Source organism: Lytechinus pictus, chromosome 14 (assembly GCF_037042905.1).
Source record: "Lytechinus pictus isolate F3 Inbred chromosome 14, Lp3.0, whole genome shotgun sequence".
NCBI lineage: Eukaryota > Metazoa > Echinodermata > Echinoidea > Temnopleuroida > Toxopneustidae > Lytechinus > Lytechinus pictus.
The window spans coordinates 8,280,685-8,295,990 of NC_087258.1; the positions used below are offsets into that span (position 1 = coordinate 8,280,685).

A 15,306-nucleotide genomic window follows, 5' to 3' on the forward strand; every position below is an offset into this window, starting at 1 on the left:
AACATACAACTTAATAGAAATTTTGACACTTTTTGGCTCCCCATAATTTTAGCACAGAGTTAGACCGTGGTCTAATTTAACCTGACTTCAGAATACGGGCCATAGTGATTAAAATGAGAGATCCCATTATTCATCGACATATTTTATTTCAGTAGATAATGTAGTAGTGATAAAGGATATTTTACCTGATTGCGCAAAAACACAAATTGGGGAATGGCTTACTGTCTTGTATATATAATTCAATTTTTCATCTCTATTCTACCTTACAATCTGTCAAATATATTATTTTAGAATGATTTATCCATCAACGTTTATTTTACAAAGAAACATTTACTGAAATTATGAACATCTCCCTGGTCTCATTATGATAATATCATGATTTCTTCCTACTCTTCTCGTATATAGTTAACAACGCATGAGTATATTTTTTCTTGCTCTCGACAACTTTTGTTTTAACTGTCTTTTCTTCCTCAATTTTGAATAGAGTTTTACCACTACCCCTATCATGAATTCCTGGATCTGCCAATGAACAAACTGATTTAAGAGTTAATACATCATATCATTTACTAAACTATTGGATCGTAATGGTTAAAGCAAAAACTGCACGAATTTTGTAAATCTATTATCGAGATGGTTGTTAAACTCATGCACACGTAGCTTCAAAGAGAAGAGAAGCGTTTACTTGGTGACGACTAAAAAAATCTTCATGGTAGGCAACAAAAATAGGATGTTACTTTTTTCTAAAAAAAAAAGAAAAAACATTCACAAAAAGTTGGAATCAAATTGTTTTCTTAGTATATTTCTTCATCTTTTCATTTTGATGTTCATTCACTCAAACATCAATTTTATTTACATCTTCCTCTATGTAGTCTTTTCATGGGTAATCTACCTGTCACGTCACTAAATTGTGTTCGTCTTGCACGATGAATCTATTGAAATAAATAATGAAGCACCAAGGAGATACAACAAACGATGGGGGAAAAGAAGATAATGGCGTCACTCCCTCCTGTTGTCATGGTGATTGTGTGGTCGGCCGTCGTACCGTCTATATCATAAAGAGACAGTGAACAACATAAGGGCCAAAAATAAGAATACATGGATATTCATCTCTAAAATGTTTAAACACTGATAACCTCACAAATACATCAATTGAATCAATTACAAAATATGAGAACACCACCCTACATGCACTTTCACACACACACACCCTCACACTAATAACCCATAACCTGCCTATAACCCTCTCATTCGCACGCATACACAACCCTCACACGTTCGCACACACGCTCACAAACACAACGCGCATCCAGGCACTGGCATATTCTTTCCGTATCACGCAAAACCCATTTTCTCTTCCACGCGCACACATTCTCACACTTGGTCCTCCATTGAATTTTAGAAAGAAGCCTCGCAGATTTGAGGGTACCCTTTCGTTTTAAACTTCATCAAACTCATCGGCAATATGTCTTTATGTTACACGTACCTGTTGGATTGGTTTGAAGTATTTCGTCATAAACCTCGTAGAGAGAAATAGTTCCGCTTACTGTGCTCGTAACCATCAACATGGCCACTCCCGTTACACTCTTGGATCCAGGAATGAACCTTTAGTAAAAAATAAAGAACAAGTTAGTAATAGTTCACATGAATGTGCATTTTGAAAGACAGATAATATGATGATTAAAACGAACGGGGTATTATAGGGAATCTCCGTTCCTACTAAATTGAGCATAATTTCATAAAATTACTTTCCAGTCATATAATGGGCGAATGCGATGAAGAAGAACGGTGCGATATTTGATGACATGATATTGATGATGAACAATGATCAATTTATGACAATCTATGCATATAGAACGTGGTGTTGTTACAACTTGACATTTTTCATATATCTCTGGTTTCGAAAAAAATGTAAAGTAGAATATAATTTATTTTAAATCTATTAATTTTAAATCAGTCGTGAAATGCGTTTCATTTACGCTTATATCGCCATCAGTGAAGTGAAAGCGAAATAAAAGTAGCAATCATGATCTTACTTCATATCTTCCGGATCAAGGTCACCTAGGTTGCCATTGTTAAGAAGATTCTGGAAGGTATCGTTTATGCCACCAGCTCGATACACACTTTCGAACGTCGGTACGACCTGGCCGACTTCAAGAGAGTAAATAAGGATCACCGATGTGCGATCGACACCGACGAAGAGGATACGACGTCCATCGAGTTCGCCGATCTCTACCGATTCACATTCAGGACCCTGCGCGTGTGAGTAGGAAGTGGGAAATATTAAAACACACGGACTTTGCTAATCATATTACAAACTATGCATTTGGTATGAATATTAACTCGTATCGTAGACAAATTTGTTTTGCAATTGTATCAACAACTACGCCCATACGCATTCAATTGCCGAATTTTGTAATAAATATTTATGAATTTATTTTGATATGAAAAATGGGGAGGATAAAACAGAGCAACGATTCTACGTTTATTGTAATGGATATCGAATCCAAACATTAATTCCATCCTTCCAATCTTGTAACTTTGCTATTATTATTAACTTTCTTCAAATACTTGATTGTGATTAGCTGTTGAGCCCTGTTACCATGGTAGATACCATATTACAGCAAAGATGCCGTAGTTTCGTAACTCTTTATGAAAAGTGCCCCATAAACCTGTTCGTAAGTTACGCGTGACTTTGCGCACGTCTTGTGATATTTTCATTGTAAACTAACATAGAGCTGACCTTGCACCGATGAACGGGGGTGGGGTGAGGGTCAAAACAAATTGAAGGGGACGTCATCTTTTTCTCAATTGAGGGTATCATAGAAACTTCATGTCCCAAAAATCTCCTTTTCACACTCTTTTTTTCCTTTTCATCCTTTTTTCTATCCTTTTTTCACTACTTGAAAATCATAAACCCCCCCCCCATGGCACCACCTCTGTCTAAGGATATAGTCCAGTCGTTCGTAAAGTCGTGGCTATCTTTACGACCAGCTTTATGAAACTGCATCCCGGTGCCTTAAGTCATGATTAGTATTTACAGTATACATTGCCAATCGATTCATATTAATATGATTATCGTACCTTGTTATCGGAGCGCTTGTCAAAAAAATCAATTGGTTTGTCTTCGTCGGCATCATCAGGTTTCGTGTCCGTGTTGAAGACGTCAGGGTAGAACTTGGCTATCATCTTCTCCACCTCATCGCCACTGTCGTAGACGAGTGTCATGTTGGAGGCCCTGAAGATGGAAAACCCTCGTGCTCCAAAGAAAAAAAGCTTCTCAAATTTGTCCTGGTTATCCTTACCGTCGACTTTGCTGAACATAAGCCGTCCTTTTGGTATATAATATATAATTTGTACAACAAAATAAAATAGGAAAATGAAATCTCAAACTTTAATCCAAAAAAACACGAAAGAATACGCTTGTGTCTCTGCTGTGTGCATGGTGTGTGAGAGGGGGTGTGTGCGAGGGTGTGCGTGTGTGCATGTGTATGGTATGCGTGGATGATTAATTGCCTACGGGAGTGTGTGTGTAATGTGAAGGGCGGGGACTCGTCGCTTTCTTGTTTGTCCAATGGCCCAGATGATATATACACGTAGAAATTCGACCAGAATATGGGAATGCTTGTCTACTGGTCTACTGGTGGGAGTAGAACAGGACATTGCCTTGTTTCCCTAAAAATATATGTAAAGATATAATAATACGTACTTTTTAAATGTAATGAATAGCTGGCCTATTCGATTTTCACAGGCCTAATCTATGAGTGGAGTGATGAATAGATTACAAAGGTTCGGGTCTTTAGCTCGTGTGCTTGGTTCATACGAACATAATGTAATGAAATATCCCGTACTCATTCCTTCTATTTGTTTCATCATTTCATTGATTACGGACATCTTTTTGGGGGGTGCTCTCCTGTCAGAAATTCCATCCACAAGGGATATTTGCGTGAAAGGCATAACGAAGGGAAGGTCTCATTAATCTAAAAAGGTTTTACTATTGCGGAAAATGTTTAATCGAATCTGGCACGGTGTCAACTTACCTAGAATTTCATTGTCACTCACGTTAGTTATCAGATCGCTATTGAATGTTGACGAAAAATCCCCTGCAAGTCATCAAAATAAAGCATTAACAAGTGATTAACGTTATACTCATGTTACAATATTTAACCAAAAGTGCATATTAAGGATGTTTTAAAAGCAATGAACGCATTAATTAAATTGTAGTAATGGACCGAAAATTCCATATAATCAAAATATATAAATTTATTTTAGTGTAAGCTATGCAAGCCTTACGTTCTTGCCTGTGAATATTTGGGTCTAATAATGTTAAGTTTTAATTACATTTTTCTAACACACGCAACAACCTTTGGCATAATTACAAAGCAGTAAATTGTTATTTTAGATTTATTCATTCCTTACTTTCTTTAGACGGAGTAGTCTCTTCAGTACACAAAAACTGTTTTTTCGAGAGAGCCCCGATTACCATAAAAGCATAAGCAAAAAGCTTCCTTATATCTAATATCTAAAGTTGGTTGCAATACTTACAGAGTACATTAAGTGTAATTTGATTTTAAGTCACCTTCTTTGAAATCATTCCCCCTTTGGCTTTCTGTCCACTCATCATTTCCCAGTTCATAATCCAAACTATTGCCCTCATTGGCTGTGATGATATATCCTACTCCATCGACTTCAAAATATTTGATACCATCGGGCTGGAAGAAGCTAAAGATGTCGTTTTGTTGAAAAACGATCCCTGAAAGTATGATTAAAATTAAGAGTGTGAGATGTAGCTGATTTAAATAAAAAGATCTATATTGGCAAGCTGGTAAATTTTATCAACTGGTTCCTCGTAATGAAAGCTGTTGATGAAAACTTTATCCATGTCACCGACTTATTCTTGTCTACCAAATATAGAAAATATAGGTAATTTAGAAATACAATTATAATCATAATTTCTTTTTTAAATTTTTGTCTCTTCGACGATGATTTCGGAGAAGCTTCCCAAATTGACCTAATAATAAAAACCATGCGAGTCAACCGAGTAATAAAAATCACACTTCATTATAATGCGCCGTTAGGTCCAACTTACACTTTTCTATTGATACAGTGGGGAAAAATAAATGAATGAATACTGTTCCCAGTGATCACATGGAACACTTAAATAATAACAATTCTACACATGTCATTTACCATATACCTTGTGAGTAACAAATATTGACACCTCACAAATCCCCAATTTAAGAAAATACATACGTTTCGAACGCATAATCATTGTGTATGACTGGAAAGGGTATCTTCTTCCAAATAATTTGATACCATATTTATGTGGTACGTGTTAACACTTGGATCAGTGGCGTACCTGGCATATTTCGTCAAGGGGGGGCAAGCGACAAGAATGAGAAAGGTGGGGGGAGGGGGGTAGTAGGCATGGACGTGTATAGGCACAATTTTTTTCGAGGGGGGCTGATAATAATTGCCCAAATATCAACTTTACAGTTTTTAATTTTCGAGCGAGCGAAGCGAGCGAACGTTTTTTTCAATTATTATTTAGCCTTTTTACATGATGTGAGACGTGCAGAAATTATACATTCGGTCATAAAATTACCAATACACAAGGATATTTGGGCATTTCGCAATCCTCCTTTCCCTGCATTTTGCAGCCCACCCCCCCCCCCCATACACGTTTGGATGTGTAGGTCTGGCAGTGGCACTGAAGGTGGGAAAGGTTACCCAGGGAGTGCCCAATAAAACAGTTGGGATCTTGCTTCTACTGATATTTGCTATCGGGCGATTGCACTTTATTGTCGAAATTAATTCCGTTTTTTTTTTTATATCATTCCAGAAATGAAATGTATTTGATCGCGATCGATATATTTCTAATCAAGTGGTAATTGCAATGTTTATATTAACATACTTATTTTATTCCTCTTTGAAGGTGTTTACATTATGTTCCCAATTCTGCTGATTTGGAGAGGTTATAAAAAAGGTATTTGACATTGAAATCAGTTAAAAATAATATGAAAATAATAATTGCGAGCGCGAGCTGATTTTTTTCTAAAAATTTAGACTTAAAACGATACATTTTGTGCACTTAATTATTAATACGATGGGTATCTTCCTTAATGAATTATGCGAGCGCGAAGCGCGAGCTAAAAAAATTGATATTCCTAACTGGACACTAGACATTCTAAGCAGTTTTATAGAATTGGTTTCTTAACAGTCGTGCGGTCGCGAAGCGCGAGCTAAAAACTTTTGATATTCCGACTTAGAAACTTGATATTCTAAGCACTTTTAGTAACCATGAACAAATTGGTTTCTAACTGAATAATTAATTGATGCGAGCGCGAAGAGCGAGCTGAATATTTGAGATATTCCCCCCTGAAAAGTGAACATTCTAAGCACCTTTTAAAAAAAAAACTATGAACAAGATGGTAGTTAAAAACAATTAATTGGTGTGAGCGCGAAGCGCGAATTGAAAATTTTTGATATTTCGACCTGAAAACCTTACATTCTGAGCACTAGCGTACCTACGGGGGGGGCAGGGGGGGCACTCTGCCCCCCTGACGAGTCACAACCCATGCAAAAACGTATCTTTGCCCCCCCTGAAGGGCTTGAAAAACCTTTTTTGCCCCCCCTCTGACGAGCTTGAAGACCTTTATTTATTTTTTTTATTTTTTTTTTTTTGCTTGTCAATTTTTTTCTAGTACGAAATCCTCTATTTGTTATCGAAGACCTTTTTTTTTTTTTTTTGCTTGGCAAATTTTTTTCTGGTACGAAATCCGTTATTTGAGATCGAAGACCTTTTTTTTTTTTTTTTTTTTTTTCTTTTTTTCTTTTCAAATTTTTTGGCGGACGGTTTTGCCCCCCCTGTGGAAAATCCTAGGTACGCCACTGATTCTGAGCACTTCATTTAATTCTGAACAGGATGGAATTTTATGCGTTTGCGAAGCACGAGGTAAAATTGTTGATATTCCGACCTAAGAACTTGATATTCTAAGCAAATTTTGTAACCGTGAACAAATTGGTTTCTACTGATGTATTTTTGATTTTTTATATTCCGACCTGAAAACTGGACATTCTAACCACTTCATTTAACTATGAACAGGATGGATATACCTAAACAGTTATACGTGAGCACGAAGCGCGAGCTGAAATTTTTGATATTCCGGCCTAAGAACTGGATATTATAAGCACTTTTTGTAACCGTGAACAAATTGGTTTGTAACTAATAAATTGATGCGAGCGCGAAGTGTGAGCTGAAAATTTTTGATATTTCAATCTGAAAACTAGACATTTATTTTAGGTATCCAACTAAAAAATTGATGCGAGCGCTTAGCGCGAGCGAAATTTTTATTGTTTTAATTACATTACCTAAAAGTTTTCTGTACCTTTTTCCTGTCCCTGGTCAGCCCAGTCCATATTCACTATCGGTACAGAGAGCTCCAAAAGTCGCATTGCGTAAAAATCACAATTTACCGATAAAAGTGTAAGGTTTAATTGACATTTACAGACAATGATGGTGGAACTAAAAAACCGAATCAGTTGGAACAGCCAAGTGTGCCCGAAATATTTCCAACAGTCTGCAGTCCAGTTTTTGTTTCCCTTTTCTCTTAAACTCTTTCTTCTTTTTCCCCTTCCCCTTTTTTCTTTCTTTCCTTTTTCCTCTTTTTCTTTCTCTTTTTTCGCTTCCTTTTTTTTTGCTCGTGACTCGTCAGGGGGGCAGTCTGCCCCCCCTTAGGTACGCTAGTGACTTGGATGATCAGGAGGTATTATTTACAGTGATGTATATTTCGATTTGCGCCAAAGTAATGCATGAATGCAATGAATGAACCCCAGATGCAAATGGTATCATAATCCTACATGAGTTAGTAAACGTATTTGAAAATCCTTTTTTTTTTATTGATGAGTTGAATTCAGAAATAGAGAGTATGAGCAAAATAGTTTACCACCATCTTTGTCGCTTGCATCCAGGTAGAGGCTACTCCAGCTTTTTTCACCAAGTGGATAGATGTCTTCTATCTCATCGGTTGTTAAATCTATGACAGCGATTGCGTTGTTTTTCTGAAATAACAAAAAAAACGTAGTGCTGTAAAAAGCCTATAATGTACTGATACTCAAACAGTTTATTCAAGTAAATCAAGATCACTTCACCTCCCAAATATTTTGGTTTCTAACGCCGTTATGTATATTTCTGTACGACGATGCCTCGGATTGAATGTTGTACATAAATATTTATTCATTCTATGAAAGGTTTATATAACATATGCGTATGATGATATCTTGCTTGGAAACAATTATCATTTTCAACCACTTTGAACTATTACAAATAAAGGGCCACCAGCTTGCAGCCGAGTCTCTACAATTTATTGATTGTGACACTGCCCCCCCGGTGGCGGGAGATAAAATGTAGAAAATTGTCGGGCAGAGGGTTGGTGCGTAATTTCCGGGAAAACGGGAAAAAAATAGATTACTTAAATTATTATTATTATAAACTGTCATAAAAGTATTTTTTAAGTTTTACAGAGAGAAATTGGTAATGAACAAAAATTAAAAAAAATAAAAAAAAGTTGAAGGTGCATGCTGTGGTTGGAGAATAAATGTCAGCTTCCTTTCTAGTAACAAGTGATGTGAAGCAAGGATGTACAATCGGTCCTATCTTTTTTTTTTACTTTTTTCTAGCAGCAGCATCTACAACAGTCATCAAAATCTTCACAACAATAAGGCCTCATTCTCACCATGCAATTCAGCGACGGTCCTATGTAATTAACTGCAATGTGCTCTCCTAACAAGCTTTTCGTTGCATTTGAATGTACAATAATTGTTACTTGCCGAATATTTGATGAGAATTATTGAAAGTTAGCTTCCATTACGTGACCTTGAAAGCGCCCACAATTTTTTTGTATAAGTCCTCAAGATTGTCTCAAACTAATTTCCATATAGCATACACGTACCTGTAATGCAACATATGCTTTAGTGTCATTTTTGTTATATGTAATGTATTCAGGCTCCATATTTTGTGAGAATGTATGTTCGCCATCGTCTAATTGTCCACGGTAAGAATAACGCACGCCTTTTCCCACGTATTCATCAGCTCTAAAAAAATATAAAATAAATAAATAAATAAAAATCAGAACAAAGGTTGTACGTTTGAAAATAAAAAGTTCCCAAGGAGCTCTCGCTGCCCAGACATGCTTAAAAATTAAATTTGGAAATTAAGACTTCATGAAATAAAATGTGAAAATTCTCTGCACAAAGTTGTCATTCATATTCTTATTTCGGAGTTTTAGGAGTTATATCATATTGGCACAATTCATTTAAGACACACAGATGTGTACTAAGATAATCTTGACAATTCTGCAAAGGTGTATTGATAATGATAATATCTCCATTCATATAGCGCTGTTACTATGTGCATATACTCAACTGCGCTTTGATACGTGGTATCATAATTATCATTGCCCTGACCGTAGCTGAGCCGCCATATCGGCGCTAAAGCGTCAAGGAATTAATCCTACCGGGTACCCATTCACTTCACCTGGGTCGAGTGCAGCACAAAATGGGTAAATCCCTTGCTGTAGGAAAACACACCATGGCTTGGATTCGAACCCACGTCCCTCTGCTAGAAAGACGAGAGTCGTAACCACTAGACCATGACGCCCTTACCATCATCATTATCATTATTATTGAATAACGTCAATATTATTCACCTGTCATTGAATTGAGTGAAGTTGAGCAGTGTAGAATTGTAGGTGGAGCCATCATGGGAAAGTCGAATAATGGATATCGTTCCCTCTGGATTGATCAATGCCGTCTTCTCAGCATTTTCTTTCGCTATTCCCTTATTAGCAACGAGGATGGTTAGGCAATCGTGTGAGAAATGAAGCATATCAGGTTTGCTGCCGACTTTAACCAAAGACGAAAGTAAGTAAATTAACGAACGAAAAAATAAAACCAATCAATTTTTATTTGATTTAATTTACTAATTTACTGATTTCCGTTCAGTTGTACATAATATGCTAAGCATAACACAACATGAACATAACAACAATGTTAACATAATTTTTTCAATCAACATCTGATAGTTATTGTTTCCATGAGGACTTATCATTGCGAGCTGACGTTTAATTTAATTTTTATTAGTCCTATACCAATCAAATGGTCAGCTGTACAGTACATCTCACTGGATGAGAGATATATAATCAGAATGCAAATTAGTATACATTGTGCTGTATATCTCTATGCCCACTCAGTATATTGAATACGCAGGTAAAACATGTGACCTCACAACCTGAAACGTTTGAAATGAATTACTCTGTTGTTCTGTGATCGGGGGGGGGGCGTTTTATCAACTTTGTTGGACTAACAAATTATCAGGTCTGACAACTTGCTTCATTTTGATTGGTTGAGATGGACTCTCACTTTGGACCCTGTTGTATAAAACATCCGACTACTTCTTTCATGAAACGCTCCTCACAAAGCTTTCTTAAACATAATTTCCCCATGTGTTTCACTTTTATCCAACTTTTAACCAACTTGACCTCAAGCTAGACTTTCCTTTTCAACACTTACTCGGTATTTCCAGAAGCCTGTTCCACGTCTCTGCAGTTTTGTCGTAAAGGCTGTAAATCTGTAGAGTACCCGGATCTACTTTCGTATTTCCTTCAAGAACGAAGGCAACAAAGTCGCCGCAGGTCTCGATGTCATTGCATGTAAAGTCGATAGTCATTCGATGAATAATGGTGGGCGTGGTCACATTTGACCAATCAGTGATATGGATATAATTGTCACCTGGGAAGAATAAAACGCCATACCGCTATGATATGAATTTCAAAGTGATAGTCACAAATTAAAATGATGATTAGGCATATTGTTCCATGTTGCATAGACACTTGTTTTGTGCCAAGAAATAATCTACGTTACATGCTTATGGACATATTCGAAATACAGAATTACTAATACCACAGTTCATCATACTTTTGTCTAGTCCATCTAGCGTAAATTGATTGGCCAAACTATACTTTTTTTGAGAAAAAAATAATAATCTTTGGAAAATATTGTAAAGGAATGTCCAATGTGGACAAAATAAAACTTAATTTGGAAATGTTAGATCAGGACATTTTTTAGATTTTTCACAACAGTAAATTTTAGAGGTTGACAATGACTTCTGAAAGATTGTCTGTACCATGTTCCGTGTCCATCTTACAATGAACCTCCATTAAATCAAGTTAATTGAATACGATATTTTACTAAAATAACTTGGTGGTAGACTGGATGAATGTGTCACATGGAGGAAAAATCGGTTCGAAAGGTATAGGACAAATAAAACATACAGAGAGAACTAAATAAACTGACCTCCTGTGTAGGCAATTTTGTTGGTAGCATCGTAGCCAGACTGTTCTGAAGCGCCCTCATCGATGCCATAAAGACCAACTTCTTCGTTATATTCGTATGGTATGGAGATGGTAGCAACTGGACGAAGGGTTACCATCGCAGAAGCGATTGGTAAAACAACCAGTAGCGAAGCAATAAGGCCAATCTGCTGTCGCATCTCGTTCATGATGGGTGTACGTTTAAGTTGAGTCTTTCTGGAGAATATAGAAACAAATTTCGAGGATTATCTTTCCTGGAACTATGGACAAGTGTACTGACTGTGTGTGGTTTTTTTAACTTCCCTTTTCTTGGCTGCTGATACAAATGGTATGATACGAGGAGGCACAAGATGATTATGACGAAAATGCTCATGATGATGATGATGGTGGTGGTGGTGGTGATATATCAGACTTATAGATCATTCACGACGAACAGGGCGAATTGGAGATTACTAATACAATCCTACAAACTGTATAGACCTGAATGATGGTAGCTTTGTAAGTACATGTCCAGGGCAAAAGTGTCCAACAAAGTGATGTCCTAGGGAAAATGTATATTTTTTCTGTTTTTTTTAAGGAGTTTTTTCTAATACAAATACATTGATTTAGAGAGTTTAAATGAGTTCTCTTATTTGGTGGTGATTAATAATTCTTCTTTATAATACTTTATTATTCATTTACGTATCCAAAACGATACCGACGTACATATTCGTCATTAGTCATGGTCTATTTATGTCGAATGTAGAGTTAGCCTTTAATTTGACACATAATGTATTTGATTTGTTTCTATACAGTGATATTTCATGTATTCCATGAATGTAGGCCTACAGTTTTAAGACCTGGTGCCACTATCCGACGGACACAAAACGTATTAATAAAGGACACAGCGGACGAGCAACATTTCGGGGGTGGCTCCGTCCGTTTTCATCCGCTCCAGAAAATGGACAAAATGGGCGAACAATGAGATCACAGTGGAAGGATGCTCGATGGATATAGAATGTATGAAACACGTATGTAAGGGGAGTACACAGCGGAAACATTACGTTTTCCAACGGATGGCAAGATTATTTTCCGTTTTACATCCTCTCTGCATCCGTAAGTGCAGTGGGACCAAGCCTTTAAAATTCATGTGTGATAACTGGATAATAATCCTTAGTATTTGCCTTCCATAACCATGATAACTACATATGGCTATGTAGCAGTACATGTAAGATATATGATCGTGACTGTAACTGTGTACTCTATGATATTAAGGTCAAAATACCACATAAAAGTGCACATTTCCATTTATCAAATCTGACAATGATCTTATAAACCTGTACGATAACCCAGCATATGAAAGTGCAAAGAAAACTTACCGAAATTTAACAGGTACTACTTATCTAAGACTTGAGTTGTATAGTCTCGCCGTTCAGAAATCTGGATGTGACTCAGTAGTCACATAGAAAATACATATTTGCCTTTGGAAAATGTCAGAGCTATTTTCAGTTATGAAGGCATTCAGTAAATAGCCGGGTGAATAGGTGTACATATTGACACAAAAGGGCCGGTTAATTCCTTCAAAAATTATGAAAAGCCAACAGTCACAGATATTGAAAACAGACTTTTATACGAATTCAAGACTTTTTTTATTATTATTTAAAATACTTGTGTTCTGAATGTGTATTCAATTAAAATTAGCACAATAGTTGATTTTAATCTGGGTTTATATTATTATTTTGCGGGGGGAGATAAAAGTTATGTTCAAGGGCAGAATATTGCTGTACCAGAATTAACGTGTTTTTCGGGTGTTTTTACAACAATAACCCATTAAATAAATTTTTAAGTACAGTCATATTCAAATCAACACGTTGCGTATTTGAAAACCTGAAGAACTTAAAAGGCTAATGTCGTCAAAAACATTTTTCATAAAACCCAAAACTACAACCTCTATTTACTATGATAACCGTCTTGACTGGGTAATGCCTCGCTCCCGAATCGTACGATCAGTTTCGAACGCCAAGATTGGCCTTTCGGAACTGATCGCGAAAATGTTTGGACCATTGAACTATTTCTACGATCAGTACAATTGCCACGACCGATCTGATATGAACTGATACGGTCACTACGATTACGCCACGATTCAAAGCACAGTTTTGGTCGTAGTGCGAATCGCGAAAGTGGGAACGAGGTATAAATAAAACAAGAAGCTTACGTCTACACGATTGCTAATTAATTATTTTTAAAATATTTTTACGATTAAGAGATGTTAAACATGTTAAAAGAATGTATTATCCCCGTACATCTTGGCCTTCTGGGAAAAGCGCAGTATAAGCAAAAAAGCAAAAAAAATCATTATACTTTAAAAACCATGTCGTTACAAATTTAATTCGTATCCACATTTTACGCCTGTGTGGGTCGGGGTTCGGGTGCGTGTGTTTATATCATTGTTTTAGATTTAACAAACGTGTAGCAAGCAGATATGTTTATTTATACAATCTACCGTAATAGCGCAATTGTAGTGTTTATTTTTGTTAAAAAGATGTTTTTCTTCACCCATGGCTGAATAAATGCCACACAAAATATCACCAACTGATTAAGAGTGAAAATATTTACAGGATGCATAAAAGCCGGTTATAATTTAATGTGATTTTTCGTAAGAAACCTTGTCAAAGCTCAGCGCAACGTCTTTCCCCGCAGGAATCCGGCAAGCAGCTTTTTATTACCAATCAACGCATTTCATTAAGTATGATGATGAATGTGGAAAGCCGCAAATAAAAGACGCGTATTAGCACGTGGTATCTGCTGAAACACATCGCACTGACTTTAGACAAGATAACTAGAAGAGTTCAACTCTAAACACTTTTTAAATCAATTAATAGAGTGGAAATGAACATTTCATATTCAAAATATTTCACCATCCTCTCATTATTCTCTCCCCCTCATGCCCCTAGAAACGATTTTTACACCGGGGTGCTGATGTGAATTTGAAAAGCAAAAAAAAATAAAACTGAGGGGTTTTGAAGCTGATTTTGGTCAAGAAAATTTGTCAAGAAAAAAACAGGCTTCAATTTAATTGGGTCCAGATAATTTTGACAAGCAAAAAAAGGATGTTCTACCACAACAAGTACGTCATTTTGGGTTACAGTTTTCAATTTTCCACATCTACCAGAATTACAGTGGGGTGCCGCCTATGGAGAATAATACACGCAGCACCCCCAAGGAAAATCTTAGGGGTGCAGCACCCTCGCTTCCCAGGGCCATGTCCCCTCCTCCTTCATATCTCTCTCTCTCTATCATTCTATCGTCCAATCTTTCCTTTCCTCGGTATTCCTCTATTTTTGTTTTCTCTTAATGAATGCTATTCCCTGAATATATTGGCTCGAATTTGAAAAACCACCACACCCACAGTCAATTGTTCATGTACATTAGCCGTAATTAACACAAATTAAAGTAATGTGGAAAAGCTGCAAAGAAAAGCCGCGTAGCGCTGGATTCCTGCTAAAGATAAAAAGGCGCAGACAAGTTCCCTAGGAGTTCAAGGGAAAAAATATTTGCCGTTATTAACAAAAATAATGTCAAAATTGTCATTTTCGTTTATTATCAGAATGTTTATATTTTTGGTGGAACTTATCGAAAAAAAAATTTTGTTCTCAAACCCGGGAAAATTTGCCTCTAAATATTTTTCTATCAAAGTCAGCAAAGATAGACCGAGTCACATCATTGGTAAGGCTGAAGTTGATTTTTTTTTTTAAGTCCTGATAAAATTATACAGTGTGGTAAAAACAAATATTGAATTTCCCAATATTTTTTTATCATCATTAAACCCTTTCAATCACATATCCCGTCGAACGGATACATCGAGATTAATTCTTAAATAAATCAAATCCATCATTTAAATGGATTGAGTTCAGTAGAGCTTGATTAGGTTCCACTAGTTTTGCTCTTTCTAACGAGATTA

General features: G+C 36.4%; 1 protein-coding gene across 1 annotated transcript; it reads right to left on the reverse strand.

Annotated features, from left to right (window-relative positions):
- Nucleotides 1-745: 745 nt before the first annotated feature.
- Nucleotides 746-12,913, reverse strand: LOC129276282 (mesenchyme-specific cell surface glycoprotein-like). Its single transcript, XM_054912681.2, has 12 exons — nucleotides 12,725-12,913; nucleotides 11,350-11,582; nucleotides 10,567-10,785; nucleotides 9,705-9,900; nucleotides 8,949-9,090; nucleotides 7,944-8,058; nucleotides 4,577-4,750; nucleotides 4,038-4,100; nucleotides 3,082-3,329; nucleotides 2,034-2,251; nucleotides 1,484-1,602; nucleotides 746-1,045 (listed from the first exon to the last, which is right to left on the reverse strand). Exons 2-12 carry the CDS (start codon nucleotides 11,552-11,554, stop codon nucleotides 930-932), a joined length of 1,815 nt encoding a protein of 604 aa, XP_054768656.2. The 5' UTR covers nucleotides 11,555-11,582; nucleotides 12,725-12,913; the 3' UTR covers nucleotides 746-929.
- Between the last annotated feature and the right edge of the window lie 2,393 nt (nucleotides 12,914-15,306).